This window comes from Cucurbita maxima, unplaced genomic scaffold, assembly GCF_002738345.1.
Source record: "Cucurbita maxima cultivar Rimu unplaced genomic scaffold, Cmax_1.0 Cma_Scf00010, whole genome shotgun sequence".
Classification (NCBI taxonomy): domain Eukaryota; kingdom Viridiplantae; phylum Streptophyta; class Magnoliopsida; order Cucurbitales; family Cucurbitaceae; genus Cucurbita; species Cucurbita maxima.
Genome location: NW_019272026.1, coordinates 5,133,051 through 5,152,525, shown reverse-complemented (window position 1 = coordinate 5,152,525; position 19,475 = coordinate 5,133,051). Strand labels below are relative to the sequence as shown.

Sequence of the window (19,475 nt, the reverse complement as noted above, 5' to 3'; positions counted from 1 at the left end):
TTCTCGACCATGTTTTAAGTTGTGAGATCTCACGTCGGTTGGAGAGGAAAACGAAACATTCCTTGTAAGGGTGTGGAAACCTCTCCCTAGTAGACACATTTTAAAATCGTGAAGCTGATGGCAATATGTAACGAGCTAAAACGGACAGTATTTGCTAGCGGTAGGATTGAGCTGTTACAAATGGAGAGCCAATCACCTGACCGTGCGATGCACTGGTCGGAGTAGGACTAGACCCTCTCCATAGTAGACGCGTTTTAAAACTGTGAGGCTGACGACTATACGTAATGAGCCAAAGCAGACAATATCTGCTAGCAGTGGGATTGAGCTGTTACAGAAGTCTAATCTAATCTAGTGGGATCCAGATCAACTCCTCTCATTTTGCACCCATACTACTTGAGATTGGCAATTTCTGCTGTTTTACTGGTATCTTATTGGAAGCGGCAATATCTTATTGTCAAGTTTTTAAATTATCAATGATTCCCATATCTTGGTTGATAATTTTGAGATGTGGTTAATTGAATCTATGTATTCTCTTACTAGTTTTTCTTCTTCTAATGCAATAAATATATTTCTAATTCAGATTTAAATATTTTCTTTAAGTTGTCTTAGGATGAATCACCTGTTGTCACTTCAGTAAGTCGTGACTGCCTCTATGATGTGGATCTGGATACAGAGTTAGATTTTTTGAGGAAAAATCTCTCTGAGGTATTGAGTTTGTCGTATATTTATTACTTCTTTTGTTTATGTATATCATATTTCATGAGGAAATGTGTTTTTCAGGTCAGAAAAGAGAATATTGTATTGAACCAAGAACTACAAGCTTTAGAAAGACAAACTGCTTCCAGTAACTCCCAAGTCAATCGTTTCAACGAAGCTTTACAATTATATGAGCAAAATTCTGTGAATGAGATGTTCCAGGGTAATTAAGATGTGCTTAAAATCGATTGTTTCTTTCTGCATTTCTGAGCTTACATGTGCACTACTCTACTAGTATACTCATGAAGGCATACTCAAAATGAAATATACAAATAATGTATGAAGCTGATTTCTTTTATTTTTTGTAATGAAGCTTTATTGTCATTTGTCAGCTTGGTAGATTAAAGTTTCTGTGAACACTAACCTTCTCCTCCGATAGGTAGTCCTGGCCTGCATATCCCATGGTGACACAAACTCTAATACATCCAAATGATATTTTAGTGAACACCTGCAAGATCATGTCATTTTAGGCAATGTTTATATTATATGGCTAGTGGGATCTCTCTTTGTTACCCATTTCTGTTAATTCCATAAAAGAGGAACTCCAGTCTGTGAATAAGGCCATTTCTCTTGCTTCTTTTTTTTCATTTTGATGCACAAAATTTATTCATTAGCAATAAATTTCATTGTAATTCTAACAGTTGACAGAAAAAAGGTGTTCCTGATTTTAGGAAGCAGACTTCTAACATATTTCAATTTGTAGCAGAAATGATGGGAACTGCATCTGAGCTGCGAGCGAAAATAGGAAAGCTGAAGAAAAGGAGGATGGAGGAATCCAAGCTCACTAAAGTAGAGAAGATTCATACAAACAGAGATATCTCTCACCATCATAAGGGTAGGATTTTGAAGCTACTTCATGATGAATCAAGCTGGTTTTAGCTTTCTGGTAGATGCTCACATACTCGTTCATGCTTGTTTATGTTCTGCAGGTTTCTCTAACGCTAAGCTGGATGACATTCAAGAATTTTTAGCTGATTTGAAGACCCTTTGAACTCATTTGACATCAACCTTACTGTATATGATGCGTGCTGTGAAACTTGTCACTATGAGTTCTTCAATGTTTTAACTTGATTAGTCTGTGAGATATTATTCTAAACCAAATTTGTATAATATGTCATTTGGATTGATGACTCTCCTCAGCTATTTTGGTTTGCATCACCTTCAATTATAAACTTTTAAGCGTTTCAAAATTGCCTTGATGTTGAAATCCTATAGAATTTTCGTAGAATTGTGTTTTTTATAATTGTGTATTTCAGATAGCTCGTTGGTTTGGCACTTAAATTCAGCTGGTTTTGATGGCAAAACTTTTCTACTCGTGGTAAGGTTTAAACTTTCAAGGGCAGCACTTTACTAATCTGCTCCAATCCAATGGGCTTGTTTTGAAGTCAATGGTTTTCCACATGGCCAAGAACAATAATTGTAACAATAACAAAAACAAACAGCCAACAAACTTTGTTTTTTCTACAAGATTGCTTGTTTTGCACCAAACCGAGTGCTTATATGGATCATGACTGTACTTCTATAAGATAAATTAGTTCAGTTGACCATTTTCAAGAATCTCTGTTTTTCAATGCAAAAAATCCAGCGAAAACATATAGGACTTAAAATAAATGAAGTCTCTTTCCAAAGTAACCCAACGTGGGAAGAATAATTAAGTTTGAGCCTTCAAGAGATGATGATGCTTATTTCATACGCTCCCTAGTCTTCTTCAATAAGCTTTATATTGGGATTTAAATTTACTCAATTCTCAATTTCTTTGAGAAAACAAAAACACCTCTGGTTTCCCTTGTAGTACAGCTTAAAGATTCTACTTTTGCAGTCCAAATCTTCACCCGAGCATGGCCAAGACAAGAGGCAAACACTCGAAGACAAAGAGGGGTCAAGCTCGAGCAATAGCGAAGCAGTTTGAAGTCAAGAATCTGTCAATAAGGCAAAAACTTGGCCTCACAGAGAAGCCTGCAAAGGCCTCAAAGGAAGGAAGGGGGTTTTTCATTAGAAGAACTCTGCCTCGGAAGTTTGGTATATCATTCACAATTCCAGACCGAATGGCCACAGAGATCAATGACAAGAAGAGGATAAGTGGATTACACCCTCTGAGAATCACCAGAGTCCCATCTGGTGGGCCAATGGAGTTTCATGCAGTTGTGAAAGAGGCTGAGAAAGGTTCAGCTCCATTGAAGAATCAGCAGCAGCAAGGCAGGCCACCAAATCCTAAAGTAGCATATCATAGGAGCCGCTTGAATGAGTGGCATCCCCAAGTATTTCAATTCATCTCTGATTATTGTTAATCCTGAAAAGTTCAGCAAATGTATAGTTTGCAGATGCAGTTGATAACTGATTTGAAGGATGTTGAAACTAACGAAGTATTATTAAGTAATATTAATGTCATACGGATTGCAACTACAGGATGGAAATGTACCTGTGAAATTCAGAAAAACTGCAAGTTGGGAAATGAAATAAGTTTTATAGAGACAGCCCAACCAGGACCATTGAACTAGATGTATTAGGACTCCAGAACAAAATAAGAAATATGTTACGCCATATGCTTATGAGAACTCTTAGACACCAACGATTAGATGAAAAAGGCAAAGAGATATAAATTGTTGTATATTAAAAACCAAAAATTACCGGGGCTGTAATCACGCCAATAAATATTAAAAACTCTCAAAATATTCTCCTATCAGTTCCCCCTCGTGGAGAGTGCAGTTGGTTGAACTGACGGTTTGGCATACAAATGCACCACAAATGGCCGAAGTTTCAGTGAGGTTCTTTAGATGAGAGCTTGAAATGAAAAAGGCTTCAAATCTTCGAAACCTGACATGCATATGGTAATCGGAGGATTATTCTGAGAGACTTAGCTGAGGAAAACCCATAAACCCACAGTAACAAAAAAACATATCCACTTCAGTAAAACCAAAGTAACTTCATAGTTGTAATTTTGGAGAGAACCAGTAAAATAAAGCAAAAGATAACACAGTTTAAAAGAATCGTCATCTGTGGTAAAGCACAAACTATAAAAGAATCGTTTGTGTTGTTTTCAACATGAGAAATGGATAACTTCCACTGGAGAGAACGAGACCCCAGAGGACGGTATTGATAGAAAGATTATGAAAGATAAAAAAGAGATGCAAGGTTTACTTACTCGTCTCATCAACTGTAAAGTGAGTACTATAAAAAGCTCTCGATGTTAAGTTCAACAAAGGAACATGGATCAGGAATGTCAAAGTTATTCAAAACCTGAGGACGAATGAGAGAGATATATCATTAGCACCACACAAATACCAACTCTATTTCGTTTTGAGACCACAAGCCCACAACCAAGAATTCATATTGAAATGCAATAGAAAATGTAGACAAGTCATGGGACCAAGCAAGCAAGACCCTGACAGAACTAAAGCAGGAACAAGTTAGGGCATCGATAATCATCGAACTTCACGACATACTGATTTTTTCTACCTCAAACTATAGCCAAACCTATCTTGATTTGTACAGTAAACTATGGAACCACTAAGTTCTGAATTGTACAAATTACAAAATATTGGCAAATAAATATGTAAAACCACCAGTTGGATGGAGGAACATTGGAGGAACATTGGAGAAACCTTGCCATCGCTCACTTTTCATCAAGAGGGTAGTTAGAGGATAATATGAATGGGTATGAGTGGAAAACAGAATCAAATCCATCAACAAATCTCCGAATAAACTTCACTACTACAAACCAATCTCGATAAAACAAAAAATGGCAAATATACAGCGACAACAATTGATGAAATTTATTACCAAAATTTATATACAAACATACTTCTTATCGCTTTTACATACTCAACCTTTATCACGAGAGTATTGTAAGCATGAACCAACATTGCAACGGTATCAATTTTATTAACTCAAAAAAGCTCACAATCTCAATGCAAGAAAGCGAGAGAGGGGGGGTGGGGAACAAAGATTGACCGACACCCTATATTACACAAGCAAGAAAAGTATATTATGGTCCTGGGGTTTCAAGCACAAGTCCCAAGAGGTGTCCCTACCTCGGGATGAACAATGCCAAAGGTGCCAATTTTCCTTCCTTTATAAATGATATGAGCTTGTCTACCTGTAAGGAACTCCGGATTCTGCAGGACATATAAACAAAACCCATGCCAAGAAACAGAGTCAATTCTAAGTTTCTAATTTGTATCCTACCGTGCAATAAAGCATAGACACGGAATAGTCCACTTACATCTGAACACTTTATGTAATACCCAGTTTCATCACCAACTGTAACAAAAGAAGCTCCTATGACTTCCATTATTCTGTCAACCAAACCATGAATCAACTGAAACATCAAAAGAAAAAAAATGATGAAAAATAGAAATGGTACCATGAATTACCACTTGAAAAAGATGGCCACAAAAAAAAAAAAAAAAAAAAAAAAAAAAAAAAAAAAAAAAAAAAAAAAAAAAAAAAAAAAAAAAAAAAAAAAAAAAAAAAAAAAGGCATAAAATAAAAGAGAAGAAGATGATTTATGAGAACATTTGTTTCTCTAGAAAACAATGTATTATGTATCACATAGAAAATGCACTATATTCGAGCAAGAAAAAAGGGAAACTTAATGAATTATTCTTGTAAAGTTCTATTCGTTTTATAATATATTCACCAACCTTTTGCACTGACATAAAACAATACGTCTAAATGTTATCTAATGATAGTAAATAAATAGTAAATTTAAAAAAAAAAAAAATCGACTTCAATTTAGATTCTTACCTCAAATCCAGAATTGGCACTGCAATATAGAGCAGCAAGATGACGATGATTTCTTGCACCAACATCTTTTGCATCATCCAGTAATGATACATCACCAACTTCAAATATCTAGAACAAAGAAGTTGACAGACAATTTAACTTCTAAGCTTTTTAAAAGTTAACCTTAAAACAAACAAGCCATCAAAAAATAAATTCACAGGCAACATCAAAATGCAATAACTATCATGTAAACTTCATACACTCTTAACCCTGTTACAATCTCCACATGTAAACTTCAGAATATGCACACTTAAAAAGTGCGTGTGTAATTAATTCCACATGTCTATACCAATATTTTTATCACAAATGATCACAGTTTCATAGATTTGCACCTTCATGTTGTAAAAAAAAAAAAAAAAAAAAAAAAAAAAAAAAAAAAAAAAAAAAAAAAAAAAAAAAAAAAAAAAAAAAGAAATGAAAAGAAAGAAGAACAGTCAAAGAAGATTGACATGTGTACCTTTATGGGCTTTGGATGATCCTTATTATGTCCAACAGTTTTCAAAAGACCAGGCATAAGACTGGTTCGTACAACCTGGCAATGTTCAGAAGTGCAAAACGTTATAAAAATACTAAGGTAGAGCATCATTTCAGATGTTTTGTGAAAGCCTACATAATTCAAGTGATTTCTAGCATGCCATATTTACATCGGTTTACCCAAGTTGATGAAAAAACCAAATGTGTTTACAAACCTCAAAATCTGTTGAACGGGGATTTCCAATGATAACACAAGTAGATTTATCATCTTCACGCTTTAACATGGAAAAATTCTCTTTATAAGAACATAGGATCCACGTAAGTACCTCCGTGAATCCACTCATTGCAATCTACACAGAAACGAATGAATATAACAAAATGGCAAGCAAGAAAAGTTATATACACAGAGCATACAGCAATGACTACTAATATGTACCTCTCCTCTGATAAGGTCACTGAACTCATTTAATGGTAGAGGCTGCAAAGATGCTGGTTTACTCTTTGGGATGTTATTGAACCCATAAGCTATGGCAACATCCTAGAAAAGAATAAATTTGCATGATCAATAGCTATTTGCAAGCTGCATAAGAAGTATGTAAACATATGTATTCACAAGATTAATTTTCCTATTGACTATCCATACCTCCATGACATCACATGGGTGAAGCACATCACTCCTTGTTGGGGGCACAGATATAGTTACATTAGACATGTCACCAGATACCGACTGCTCAGATTGCAATTGCATCCTATTTAACAAACTGGTAACCTGGAAGATTGTAAAAATATCACAAGCCGTCATATTCATTTCATTGAACCTATATACCTTTTTATAAATTCCCCTCATCTTGCAAGTACTTAGGATGAAATTAATCTCTCTTTTTTGGGTAAGAAAAAACAACGAAAATTGAGCTATCATGACTACGTTGAACAGCCTAACATTATCTTATAAGAATTTATAGTTTGCATTGGCACCAAGCCAAAGTAAAATGTTAAACTCAAGCCTAGAGGATAACTTCAGCACAAAGAGTGTGTGTGTGTGTGCGCGCGTATATATGACGAGTGCCAAAAGTTCTTTTTCTTCCTTTGATGAGGAAACACAGTTTCCTTCATTTTATTGAGGAGATGAAATTAGAAAGGGGAAAACAAGGTGCCAAAGGATTTACAAAGTAATCATAAATTATTGGTTCTTAGGTAAGTTCCCATTATGATATAAGACGATACTGAAGCAGAGCCATATGGCAAAAATGAAGTTTGAAAAACTTCTATATGATGATGTTCATATATTGGAACAACAGAAGTAAATAACAGTAGTAATCATTCACAATGAAAATTTAGTAGCACTTGACAGAGGAAATATAGATATAATGAGCTTAGACAACTACTACTACACATCGGCAACAGTTTGTTACTAAAATCACCAATTACAGTGTAGCATACAGTGCAGACAAATGGGAAACAGAAAATCAGAAATGAGAACCTTTATTGGTTCTTGTGTCACAGTGATGTTCTAGAAAGGATCATCTGATGCCGTTTATGAAAGTTTTAGTAATCTCTCTCAACGAAAATTTAGTAGCAATTGACAGAGGAAATAGAGATACAATGAGCTTAGACAACTACCTCTTCTGCCTCCAATGGGACTCCAATGCAGTTAGTGATATAAGACAGAGAAACTTCCATATTGTAGAGAGATAACTCTGGATAAATATTTGACTTCCCATCTGAATATATCACTTCAACTGGTTCAATTTCAAACTTCTTTTTGCACAGTGCTGAAAATATAGTTACCTAATAAGATTAAAAGAAAATTCCAAAAATTAGGGATTACTATACATCACCAAATAAATTCTTCCACAACATAAAAATTTCTTACCATAGTATTCAAGACAATATTTGCCTTCGTCAGATCAGTTGCAGTGCATTCAATAAACACATTCTTTGTCTTCAAAGTAATAGCCGAATGTGCACCATTGATAATTGGTGGTAAAGACAAAACAGTTCTGCAGCAAGGAGCTCAACTTATTTCAAGATATGGTATTTTTTATGTTTAGAGAAGTTCTCAATAATAACAAAGAATCAGGCAATTCCTTTTCTTCAAAAAATAATAATAATAATAATAATAATAAAATCGGAAAATTATAACGAGTTGTCAGCTTGTAAAACCATTGAAATTGCTTGGTCCAAAAGGTACAAAATAAATAGATGTAAAAATAACTTAAACTTCAATTTGTCAACAAAAGAAAGAAATTTAACTACAAAGTTTCCAAGAAGCTAATGACAAACTATAAAATGCACGTGTTTATTGGTAAGAACAAGTAACCCAACCAATTAAGTTCTAGAAGATCTATAACTAGTTCAAACACAAGAAAATTTTGCGGTAGTATACCTGTTGCGATCAAACAAAACGGGAAATACAGGTGATTTTTCTATTATGTGCAAGAACTTCTTCAGCTTCAAATCTGACTGCAAATGAGCATGGAAAAACATGGATCAAAATATTTCGACATCAAGTTCAGAAACAAGAAATCTAATAAACATCATACCAACATACATCCACTAGAAGGACTAAATATCAGAGAGAAAATAGATATATTTTCATTAAGGCACTTACTTTATAGTACTCCATTAGCTCGTCAGCTCTGAAACTTTTTGTCTGCATCACATAACAAGATAAGAAAAGTTCATTTCAAACAACATTAAAATACCATATTCTAAACCAGGTCAATGATTAAGGAAGTAAAATATATAAGAACATATCTCTTTTGTGGAAGAATCTTATTTCTGCTTTTTTGTGGTCCATATGGAATGAAAGAAACCATAGGACCTTCAAATAAAAGGAGATTACTTACAGAAATTTTATTGATAATGTTCTTTATCTTGCCTATTCTTGGTGTAAATTGAATTCTCTCTTCTCCTCCTATTCTAGGTCCTCTCTTTTGTCCAATTGGAGATGTTTATTGTAACTCTTTTGGATCAGGATCTCTCTTTCCCCTTCTTTTGTAATTTCATACCTCAACGAAATTGTTTCTTATCCAAAAAAAATAAAAATGAAATGGTTCAAGGAGAGACTAACAAAGAAGAAATCATGTCAACTAAGGTTATTTCAGAACCACTTCTATAAGGGTCCAAAAGAATTTCCAAATAGGGAAACATATCCACACAGCAGGTAGATATTCTATTCAATTCAATCACGGAAGTAAGACCAAAAAAAAAAAAAAAAAAAAAAATAAAAAGGCAACAAGAAAGCAAGACAAATCAGTTCACATAAAAGATCTTGATGGGAAATCTGAATACTCCTGTTCCATCTCAACAACGGATAATAATAAGGAAAAACTTGTTCTAGGGACATTATAGTTTTTACCTGTTTCAGTGGCACAAAGTTTATGGCTGATGGTGGCAAAGCCTGAAAAAATGAGATGAAAGTGAGAATGGCAACATTAGGACACCGAATTCACCATAAATAAGTATCCACCAGAATTAAACGAGAGAGAGAGAGAGAGAGAGAGAGAGAATAAACCACAACTAAAACTGCAAAGATGACACAGAAACAATAAACAATTGTCAGAGAGTATAATCTATAGTATTGCACTACAGCAGCAGCCTTTTTTAGTATTTTATTATTGTCCCACAACAAACACTTCAAGGATGAAAGGACCAACTTCACAGATTAATTTTCCAGACACGTTACAGAAACCGAGGAACAATTGTGAATGGACACAGACGGTGTCTCTACCATCAATCCAATGCAACACAGCACATTCAACTAGACCCACTAATAGAAACAGAATATATACATTCTCCCAAGAATATGAGCACAAGGAAAGCCCACCTCATAGGTGAAAGGGCCTTCAAGTGTATCCAGGTCATGAGTTCCGATGGCAACAAGAGTTCTCCGTCTAAAACAAATGAAACAAAATTCTTGAGAGAACTCTTAGAGTGAAAACTAAAATAAAATGAGAAAAAGACGAAGAATAGAAAGTAAAATCTAAAAATGAGGCCTAGCAAAAAGAATATAGTCAACAAAGGAATTGCTCATCCACCAAAGAATAACTACGACTTGATCACACAATTAATTCATTGCTACATACTTGGACTGCATATCCTATATCCTTATGGAATCTCTAGAGTAAAAAAAAATATCCAACTTATAAGTTGCGAGTCTGTAGCTTTACAACCTCTGTGCCTGATTGGAAATTAGAACGATGCACAAAATAAGAGAAAATCACGCTGCATATGGCACATATAGCTAAGATCCAAACTTACCGACATATATTCTGATGAAGTTTGTCTTGCAGATCAATAAAGCTATTATAACTTGCTTCATCAAAAGTTATGTCTCTCAAAACAGCACAAACCACGTAAGGGCGAACCAAAGAAGTCTGTGAAGTTGAAAGTTTCAGACCAATAGAAATAATTTGAAATTTATCAGTAGTAATATAAATTACACATTCAAATGGAAACTATACCTCCGGGTTTACATGCATTTTATGCATAGATTCCTTGCTGATATTGGATAATTTATATCTGGGTGTCTCTTCTTGCTTATTAAAAATGCGCAGTGCTTGGGCAAGCCCTTCAAGACAGAGTAAATCGTATCTACAAAACCATAAAGTATATTTACCAGCTATATCGCAGATGGCTACAATTACAGCGTTAAACTAGTTTTATCCAATGATATTTACAACGTTGGTTTTGGTTTTTGGGGAAAAAAAAAATTTTAATTTAAAAAGAACCGAATGCAGGAAAATTTACAAACAGATAACATATCTTCTTTTAGAAGAAAATAACATCAATTAGATGTGTCACAAACTCAATACAAGATTAACAAAGAACTATGCCTAGCAGCACCCTCAAAGACACGCACACGAAGAAGGAAGAGGAAAAACAATCTGTATTGAATCTTAACAGAGCCACCAACAGCAAATTACGAAGAAATGTACCTGTTAGCGGGGACCTCGATCTTGTAGATGACTTCTTCATCTTCATCCGCTTCTTCTTCCAAATGCTTCTCTTTCCTCATGATCGCCTTCTCTGTCGTCTATACAATCAACAAGCCAATGTAAAAAGAAAATGCCCATCCAAATCATAGTTATGATCGATTAAACTCAACGAAAAACATCGGTAAGCTGATAACGCAAATAACGCAAGGTACTTACAACGTCATCAAGCTCAATCCCAAACCTAAAGCACAGCTCTTCAAACTCTTCCTGAGCTAAGAAATGAAAATGAAACCAAAAAAAAAAAAAAAAACTAACAGAATGCAATAGCATCATTGAATAACGTGACATAGGAAAACACTGCAATCTCACAGTAAGTTCTTCCGAGGGCAGCAAATAGGCGATCTCTTCCGACGCTTACGGTCGGCATGGTTGACTCTTCAGAATGTACGACGCTACACCAGCAGAAGCAAAAACACTGCGGTTGGCGGCTACGAAGATAAGTCTGCCGGTCGCGCCAACTGTTCAACAAACAAACTGGCTCGTGGCTCCAGATATCGCACTACTGGGCTAATGGGCCCATTTTTTTCGAGTCCAACGAAACGGGCAGTGCCAGCCCAGCCCATTAAATTTGTTTTCTAATTGTTGTTTCGTACTATAAAGTTTTGTACAATATTTTGTCTACTTGTTACAACTTCGTTGAAAACATTATAGTAAATAATAAAAGAAATAAATTAATATGTGAAAGTAGTGTTAATAAGGTTAGTCGATTATTAAAATATTTGTTCATTCATTCATTAAAGAGAATAACGAAACATTAAGGGTGTGGAAACCTCTAGAAGGGAAAATCCAAACATGACTATCTGTTATCGGTGAATTTGAGGTGTTACAAATGATATTAGAGCCAGACACTGAGCAGTGTGTCAGCAATGACATTAGGCCTCCAAGGGAGGTGAGTTGTGAAATCCCATATCGGTTGAAGAATAGAACGAAACATTCTACTCCAACCAACGTAAAAATCTCTCCCCATCATACGTGTTTTAAAACCTCTCCCACAATATCGGCTAGCTGTTACCATTAGTAAGATTGATAACTATAGTTAAAATAACTTATTTATTAATTTAAATATTTTTTCGGTGTCGATATTCTATCGATATATCAACATCAATATTTTAATCTTATTTACTGAGCATTTAGAACACCAACGATGGAATCTATGTCACAGAACAGAATTTGCCGCCATTTTCAAACCAACTGGGGGTGATCACATTGAATCATTTCTGAGAATTCAGGCTCTTGAACAAAAGTAAGCCTAAACTACCAACTGCAAGTGTTAGTAAAACTGGGGTGCTGATGGATTCAAAATCAGCAATCCTCCACCTCCCATCCTTATCAGCTTTCCCCCGGTGAATCTTCTCGCTCGAGCGCTCTCGGAGAAGATTGCTCAAATTGTCAACTTGGAGGATGATTTGGCGCTGCCCCCGTGCTATGTTTTGTATCTGGAAAGCACAAATATCATACTAAAAATGCATGAAACTTAAAACCAAAGAAGAAAAGAAGTGATATTCATCAAAATACCTCTTCCAGCAAGGGAGATTCCTTGGCCAATTGGGAGAATGATGAAGAACTAGACAGTAATGATCCGGTTAAGGCGCCGTTACTTAAACCAGATATGAAAATCGAAGTCGCTCCGGTACCGTTGTTGTTTGCATCAGATTGTGAAGCCAAGTTCTGCTGGCTAGCAGAAACTTTTCTAGTACAGATCTTGGAGTTCAGCTCTTCAATGCGAGTAGTGAACTCATCCATTCTCTCACTGAGGGTAGAAATTTGTTCTGAAAGCTGAGTAATAGCTCCCTGAAAGATTTCGAGATCGATTTCCTCTACTCGTTCAGAAATATTGTACTGGATACTTATCTATCCTTCGAATCAGAAGTTCTTACCAACACGTTCAACCATTTGGTTCATTTGAAGTTGTTTGTCAACATGTTCTAATGAATTATCAAATCACATTCAGATCCAGATTCCTACCTAAAAGGTATCACACTAAGACTAAAAAGCCTGGGACCGAAAGAGAAGTTATTGTTCGACGGTTCATAAGATTCATCATCTTCCTCCGCTATCCTATCTCGTCTGCTTTACGGGTAAATAAACCATGTGAATAAAGCTTTCTTGATGCAGAAAAACGTTTACCTGGTTAGAGACTCCTGCAGGGGAGTCTGGAGCCCTCACATCAAATCTCCTACTATTAACAGCAAGCTTTGTCAACTTTGACAAGGTCTTGTCCCTCCGATTAGATAATGATTGTGATAAGCCACTGGAAATGATATCAAATATGAAAAAGGATACAAAAATATGTAGGTTTCATAAGAATCCAAATGAACAATTAAAAATCTCTACTTTTCAGTGCTGCAACAATAAAGCCTTTTTTGTACATAACTGTAACGGCCCAAGCCCACCGCTAGTAGATATTGTCCTCTTTGGGTTTTTCCTTTCGGACTTCCGCTCAGCTTTTTAAAACGCATCAGGCTAGGGTCAAGTTTCCACACCCTTATAAGGGGTGTTTCGTTCTCCTCCCCAACAGATGTGGGATCTCACAATCTACCCCCTTCAGTGCCCAACGTCCTCGCTGGCACTTGTTCCTTTCTCCAATCGATGTGGGACCCCCACCAAATCCACCCCCGTTTGGGGCCCAGCGTCATTATCGACACACCACCTCGTGTCTACCCCTCTTCGGGGAACAGTCTCCTTGATGGCACATCGCCCAGTGTCTGGCTCTGATACAATTTGTAACGGATATTGTCCTCTTTGGACTTTTCCTTTCGAGCTTTCCCTCAAGGTTTTTAAAACGCATCTGGCTAGGGAGAGGTTTCCACACCCTTATAAATGGTGTTTCGTTCTCTTCTCCAACCGACGTGAGATCTCACAATAACTGATTCTACGTAGGCGATTATAACAACATTGATCAAACAGAGAATAATTTCACAGATCCAACAGTTTGAAAGTAGGATGATACCGGTTAAGGTACTTGTTTCTCCAATCTGCAGAAGCTCGGGAAAGTGCTTCCTTTGGACTCGAAAGTGAATCATCATGTATGCTGAGTTTGGTCTTTAAATCATCTGGCAAGGCCTACAAATAATCTCATTAGACTTACTGAACAGAAAACAATCTGCTTAATCTGTTGGGTTGTAAGTATCTTACTATAACATCATCAACAAGCTTCTCAAGCTGTATCTGTTCTATATAAGTTCGAGGGATATAGGAACCATCCAACCCCAACTCCTCAGCAATATATTTAACAAGCATCCGATCTTTTCCTTGCACCTTTGTCCACGTTCAGCAAGTTAGTAGTATGATAATATGAACCTGCTCAGTTTAAAAACAACATAATTTCTACACAAAATTTAGATATCATGTATGGGACGTCAATATCCAGGTGACTGAAAAAATGTGGCTAATGACAGGTCATCTTGCGCCCCACGTTTAATTATTCGGAAAAAACTAATTAAAATTGTGAAATCCCACATCGGTTGAAGAGAGGAACGAAACACTTTCCCTAGTAGACGCGTTTAACAAATCGTGAGGCTAACCACAATATGTAATGGGCCAAAGTAGACCATATTTGTTAGCGGTGGGCTTGGGCTATTACAAATGACAGAGTCAGATTCTAGGCGCCCAAGGAGGTGGATTGTGAGATCTCATATCGGTTGGAGAGAGAAATGAAGCATTCCTTATAAGGGTGTGGAAACCTCTCCCTAGTAGAAGCGTTTTAAAAACCGTGAGGCTAACGGCGATACGTAATGGACCAAAGCAAACAGTATCTGCTAGAGATGAGCTTAGGTTGTTACAAAAATCATATATTTGGAGGGGGGAATATTGCCTCGTGCTAATATATGTCATTCCTAGAAGTCCCTACATTATTAATCTATGAATGAAAGATGAACCGCATTGCAGAAAAAGGCAGACTATTAGTCCTAAAGTAGTATGGATAATGATTACAAGATGTACCTGAATATATTTACGGTTAAGTTGCTCCAACCAATCAATCTTTATACACACCCTATCATCAGAGAATATATGGCTGCTTCGTTTAAGAATGGTTGCAATTGTGTATCCGAGTGCCATAAGCCCTCCAAGAAGGCGTACACTAACTTCAAAAGTAATTCTAGGTGATATAATGAATGGAGTATCTGTAACCCACTCCTGCAGAAAAGGGGAGAGAAAATAATATATGTCCATACAAGCAGCCAATAGGTACCTATGTGATAAAATGAGATTAAAAGCTCTACCGAGACAACTATGTGGTATGTGCATTAAGACTCGAACATAGATGCAAAAACATGTTGAGGATTGTTGGAATGGAGTCCCGCATTATATAAGTTAGAGGATGGTCATGGGTTTATAATCAAGGAATACATCTCCATTATAAGCAAGGAATAATCTCCATTGGTATGAGGTCTTTTGGGGAAACTCAAAGCAAAGCCACGAGAGCTTATGCTCAAAGTAGACAATATCATACCATTGTGGAGGGTCGTGATTCCTAACAAAATACGCAAATATAGCTTGAAGGAACTCAGTTATATAGCGTTTGCTAAAGTGACCTCAAACATGAGACTGTATTTTCCATCCCTATTCCTCATCCTCAGATAGGATTGGCACACTTCAGGATCTTCACCAGGAGGTAGAAGATAAATGTCATAAGTTTCCTCAGTAAACTCCTTGTGATTTTCGGATACAACAGCCTTAATTTGTTCCACAGGTACTGCTTTCGTTGACTGTAACCAGAAAATGAACCCAGCTCATGTAGAGTAAAACTCTTATGATTTAGACGAAAACGAAGTAAAGTTGATGCAGTTAACCAAATTAACCTTAAGAATGTAAGTAGGATTTTGGAAACCAGTAAAGGGATTGAATTTGTTGATAATTCTTATATGGGCAGTCTGAAGATCTGGCTCAATAAAAGCTTTATACATCGGATAAACCTACATCCAAAAAAATTTATATGAACCAACAACAACATTTTATTACATGTGAATGGTAACAGAACCAAACATTTGAGAAATACAGCTAAAAGAAAGGACACACCGTTTCAGAAACTTGATGTATTATTTCTTCTGGCTCTTGGCCAACTCGCTGAATATCACGCAGTACTCGTTTGACTAAGTCAAAATGAACACCGCCAGTAATTGATACACGAAGATCTAGCAATGGACGTAATTTCTCACTTAAAGCATAGATACCCTCAATAATGACGATTCGTGACATGGGGACTTCAAGAGTCCTGTTAGTAGCACTTAAAAGTAAGAACGTTAAAAGGTAAAAGATAAAAAAATGTTCTATTAGTGTAAGCACTAACAGAAAATGGAATACTAGATTCACAATCCTTTGAGACAGAAGCTATAACTTTGAAAAGATTAATGTAAGACGTAAGCATTTAAGCCTCTAAATGAAGCCAAAATTGACCAACATTACCTATAACCCGCGCGACTGCTAGTCTTGAAATCATAAATAGGAACCTGGACAGATTTTCCTTCTCTTAAACCATGAATATTTTCCAGCAATGTATCATAATCTGTTAAGCGTGGATCTGGTGAAAAGGGGGTCATTAGATATTTCCACTGACTTCAATTGCAAGAAATAATTGGAATGCATACTTTCTAAAAGGAAAACAGAAAGAGCATACTTGAAGGATCACTATATAGGAGTATTAAGAATGAAAGTTGTTTATTGTATTCATTCTGTAGATGGCAATGGAAAATATACATAGCCATGACTGCCTAAGAGAAGAAATATTAGATGCAGGCCAAAAAACTTACGAGAAGCTTGTGGCTCCATGATTTTGTAGATGGCAATGGAAATTATAACTTTCCCTGCCACCTCACTTTAGAGAACAGAAAAACAAAGCAATCGTAAAAGCCTGTGGAAGTATGAAGTACTGGAGGGCTCCGAACCAGTGTCACTGTAGCAGTTCAAATCCACTGCTAGTAGATATTGTTTTCTTTGAGCTTTCCTTTTCAAGTTTCCTCTCAAGGTTTTAAAACTTGTCTTGTCTGCTAGGGAGAGGTTTCCACAACCTTATAAGGAATGTTTCGTTCCCCTCTCCAACTGATGTGGAATCAGAGCAAAAAGTATGAAGTAATGGAGGGCTCCGAACCAGTGTCACAAAATTGTAAACCATAGGTATATAACATATAGCGCTCTCGTATTGTTAATATTTTTACCAAAATTGAAATAATGAATGGTCAGTAGAACGAAACAATACCATCAAAGTTGTCATCAATGATACGACTGGAATCATTGTAGTTATCCATCGTGATAACAGCGATGCTGGGTATAAAGTTAAGCACCTTCTCAGTAAACACAGTCTTCCCAGCTCCAGAGGGCCCTGCCACTCCAACTAGAATTATCCCATCATTCTTCTGAGACAACAATTGGCACGCACGGATTACAATGAAGAAACCTTTCTCAAATGAAAGAGGATCTTCAATTGGAAGAATCTCATATCTATTCGAGTCCTTCTTCTTAACTAACTGGACTTGATCTCGCAATAGTCCAGAACGTCTCCGAGATGATTCAATGCTAGAAGACGTATCTTGAGCCATTTAGATGTTTTTTCCTGTTTGATGCAGAACGATCAAGCGCATAAGATAGAGCTATATGCACTTCTAAAACCAGAAGAACCAATTCAACAAAACTTCCATTTTGACCAAGAATTAATACATCTTTCCGAACAAAGAGTATAAAGAGTCCTAAATTTGACACATAAGAAGAGAATAACTACACGGCCTTGAAAATCTACACATACCCAGAACACAAACTTAGCAGAAGTATGAATCAAAATCCAAACAAAACAACATAGTAGACACAGATTAGCACAAATTTAACCCACAAAAGAGAAACAAAAGAGCAAGCAAACCTTCTGGAAGAAAGAAAAAGAACTATTCTCAGTATAATAGTCGGTGCTCTTGAATTTCTGATGCTGCTGCCTGGTTTCTGAAGATCGAACGAATGGCTGAGCACTAATTATTGGGTTTTCTCAAGTGGGGTCTTTTTCTTTTCGTAAATGGGTTTTCCTTTTTCATGAACATGAATGGCGGGACGTCTGAATGAGAGGAAGTGTGGTCCGATTCCTTGAACTAATGGGTCTCAAGGAGCATGAGCAACAATACGAACTAGGTGGTTAAAAAGAAACGAATAGATTAAATCAATAAAAGAGGGTACGATGATAAGATTGAGAAGCATAATATCACCGCGATCAGCTGAACAAAAGGAGGCCAGGTGGAAAAAGTTGCAAACGAATTCAATTCGTTGCTGTAAGTGATTCGAACAGACTTTTCCCCGCTCATTGAGTGTGGAAGGGGCTTTTTCTTTAGCCCCATGTGCGAGAGGCCGTGGCAATGCAATTGCCAAATGCAGGTAAAAAATCGAAGGATTGAAGAGGGAAACATTACCCAACTTTCACAGTGGCTGGAAATTGAAACGGGAGATTGCCACTTCTTATGGTGGAGTAAAATGACAGCTTGGATGGAATCAAATGAAAATCTACAACGATGAACAGTTTGGATGCTTGGCGCGAGCCTATCATCAAACAGGCGGTGTGGGCTGCTACAGAGATGAAAAATCAACCTAATCGATCACATCATACTCAAAAAGATTACCAAACTTTTGCCCTCCACTGTTGGAGACCGTGCAAGCCCTCAATTAGCTTTCACTCGCAGCTGGGGTCACGATCATCCTTTTTAGCCATTTAGAACATCATTATACTCAGATAGTTATAGACAGTAAGCAATTGTTGTTATTTTTTTTAATTTGCATCACATATAACACCAATTTTAATCTCGAGCATACGCCAGAATTGAAAACTCACTTTTTTGCTGAGAAGTGAATGCAGCATAGTTGCAAGTCAATTGTCATAAAAAATGTGACGATGACAAGTGGCGTTCCCTTAAAGAAACACAGTTTGACTTATAAAAATCTTTCTAAACTCGGTAATTTATAAAATAAAAATAAAAAATCACATGGTTTAATTCACGAATTAACTATTAAATAATCTTATCAAAATTCACAAATTTAAACATTAAGATATATTCTTTTAATTCTGGTCAATTTTGCATGTACTCATTTTTATAAAATAATTACATTTTCTTTTTAACTCATGAGAGGGTAAAAAAATGTAACGCAGTTGATGGTTAATTTTCTTGTAAACTCTTGCGGGTGAGAGATTTTTACTCCTTTAATTTAATAGACTTAAAGTAAATTTTCCTTCTTTATTTTTTCAGTTTTTACTACTTAGTACTGCTTTTAACAGTGCGGTTAAAATTGAATAAGTCAATGCTCCAGCTATTTTTTTAAACAAATAAATTTATAAAGTTTTCGGAAAATAATGAATATACATGTGTATATATATATATATATATATGAAATTGTCGAGTTATTTAAAATATTCATTATATAAATATATGAAATTGTGGATTTATATAATATTAATATGTTCATATATAAATATATGGAATTGTACGCCAACAA

General features: G+C 36.0%; 3 protein-coding genes across 6 annotated transcripts in view; 1 reads left to right on the top strand and 2 right to left on the bottom strand.

The window, feature by feature from the left end:
• LOC111485708 (protein MIS12 homolog) overlaps window positions 1-1,891 on the top strand; it is a 3,127-nt gene extending 1,236 nt beyond the window's left edge. Inside the window, exons 4-7 of one of the 2 annotated variants that reach the window (XM_023132710.1) lie at window positions 610-705; window positions 781-919; window positions 1,463-1,591; window positions 1,686-1,891. In XM_023132710.1, the coding sequence (XP_022988478.1) occupies window positions 610-705; window positions 781-919; window positions 1,463-1,591; window positions 1,686-1,747 (426 nt within the window). In that variant the 3' untranslated portion in view covers window positions 1,748-1,891. Of the gene's footprint in view, window positions 1-609; window positions 706-780; window positions 920-1,459; window positions 1,592-1,685 lie in introns of both variants that reach the window. The other variant, XM_023132709.1, reaches the window with a different exon arrangement.
• A 445-nt stretch (window positions 1,892-2,336) lies between these two features.
• LOC111485705 (phenylalanine--tRNA ligase beta subunit, cytoplasmic-like) lies at window positions 2,337-11,476 on the bottom strand. 2 transcript variants are annotated; one of them, XM_023132703.1, is made up of 20 exons: window positions 11,325-11,476; window positions 11,172-11,227; window positions 10,956-11,053; window positions 10,482-10,611; window positions 10,279-10,394; window positions 9,845-9,911; window positions 9,377-9,418; window positions 8,627-8,668; window positions 8,402-8,478; window positions 7,889-8,015; window positions 7,636-7,803; window positions 6,659-6,784; window positions 6,452-6,553; window positions 6,231-6,365; window positions 5,999-6,073; window positions 5,503-5,610; window positions 4,979-5,074; window positions 4,788-4,871; window positions 3,899-3,993; window positions 2,337-3,570 (listed from the first exon to the last, which is right to left on the bottom strand). In XM_023132703.1, exons 1-19 carry the CDS (start codon window positions 11,380-11,382, stop codon window positions 3,925-3,927), a joined length of 1,776 nt encoding a protein of 591 aa, XP_022988471.1. In that variant the 5' UTR covers window positions 11,383-11,476; the 3' UTR covers window positions 2,337-3,570; window positions 3,899-3,924. The 2 variants fall into 2 exon arrangements, with proteins under 2 accessions (XP_022988471.1, XP_022988472.1); XM_023132704.1 differs by having other exon boundaries at window positions 3,554-3,636.
• Window positions 11,477-12,194: 718 nt separating this feature from the next.
• On the bottom strand, window positions 12,195-18,411 carry LOC111485344 (uridine-cytidine kinase C-like). 2 transcript variants are annotated; one of them, XM_023132175.1, is made up of 12 exons: window positions 17,866-18,409; window positions 17,212-17,565; window positions 16,422-16,536; window positions 16,035-16,230; window positions 15,818-15,931; window positions 15,551-15,724; window positions 14,958-15,152; window positions 14,151-14,273; window positions 13,966-14,078; window positions 13,143-13,266; window positions 12,531-12,806; window positions 12,195-12,451 (listed from the first exon to the last, which is right to left on the bottom strand). In XM_023132175.1, exons 2-12 carry the CDS (start codon window positions 17,549-17,551, stop codon window positions 12,227-12,229), a joined length of 1,995 nt encoding a protein of 664 aa, XP_022987943.1. In that variant the 5' UTR covers window positions 17,552-17,565; window positions 17,866-18,409; the 3' UTR covers window positions 12,195-12,226. The 2 variants fall into 2 exon arrangements, with proteins under 2 accessions (XP_022987943.1, XP_022987944.1); XM_023132176.1 differs by lacking the exon at window positions 12,195-12,451 and having other exon boundaries at window positions 12,702-12,940; window positions 17,866-18,411.
• Window positions 18,412-19,475: the final 1,064 nt, after the last annotated feature.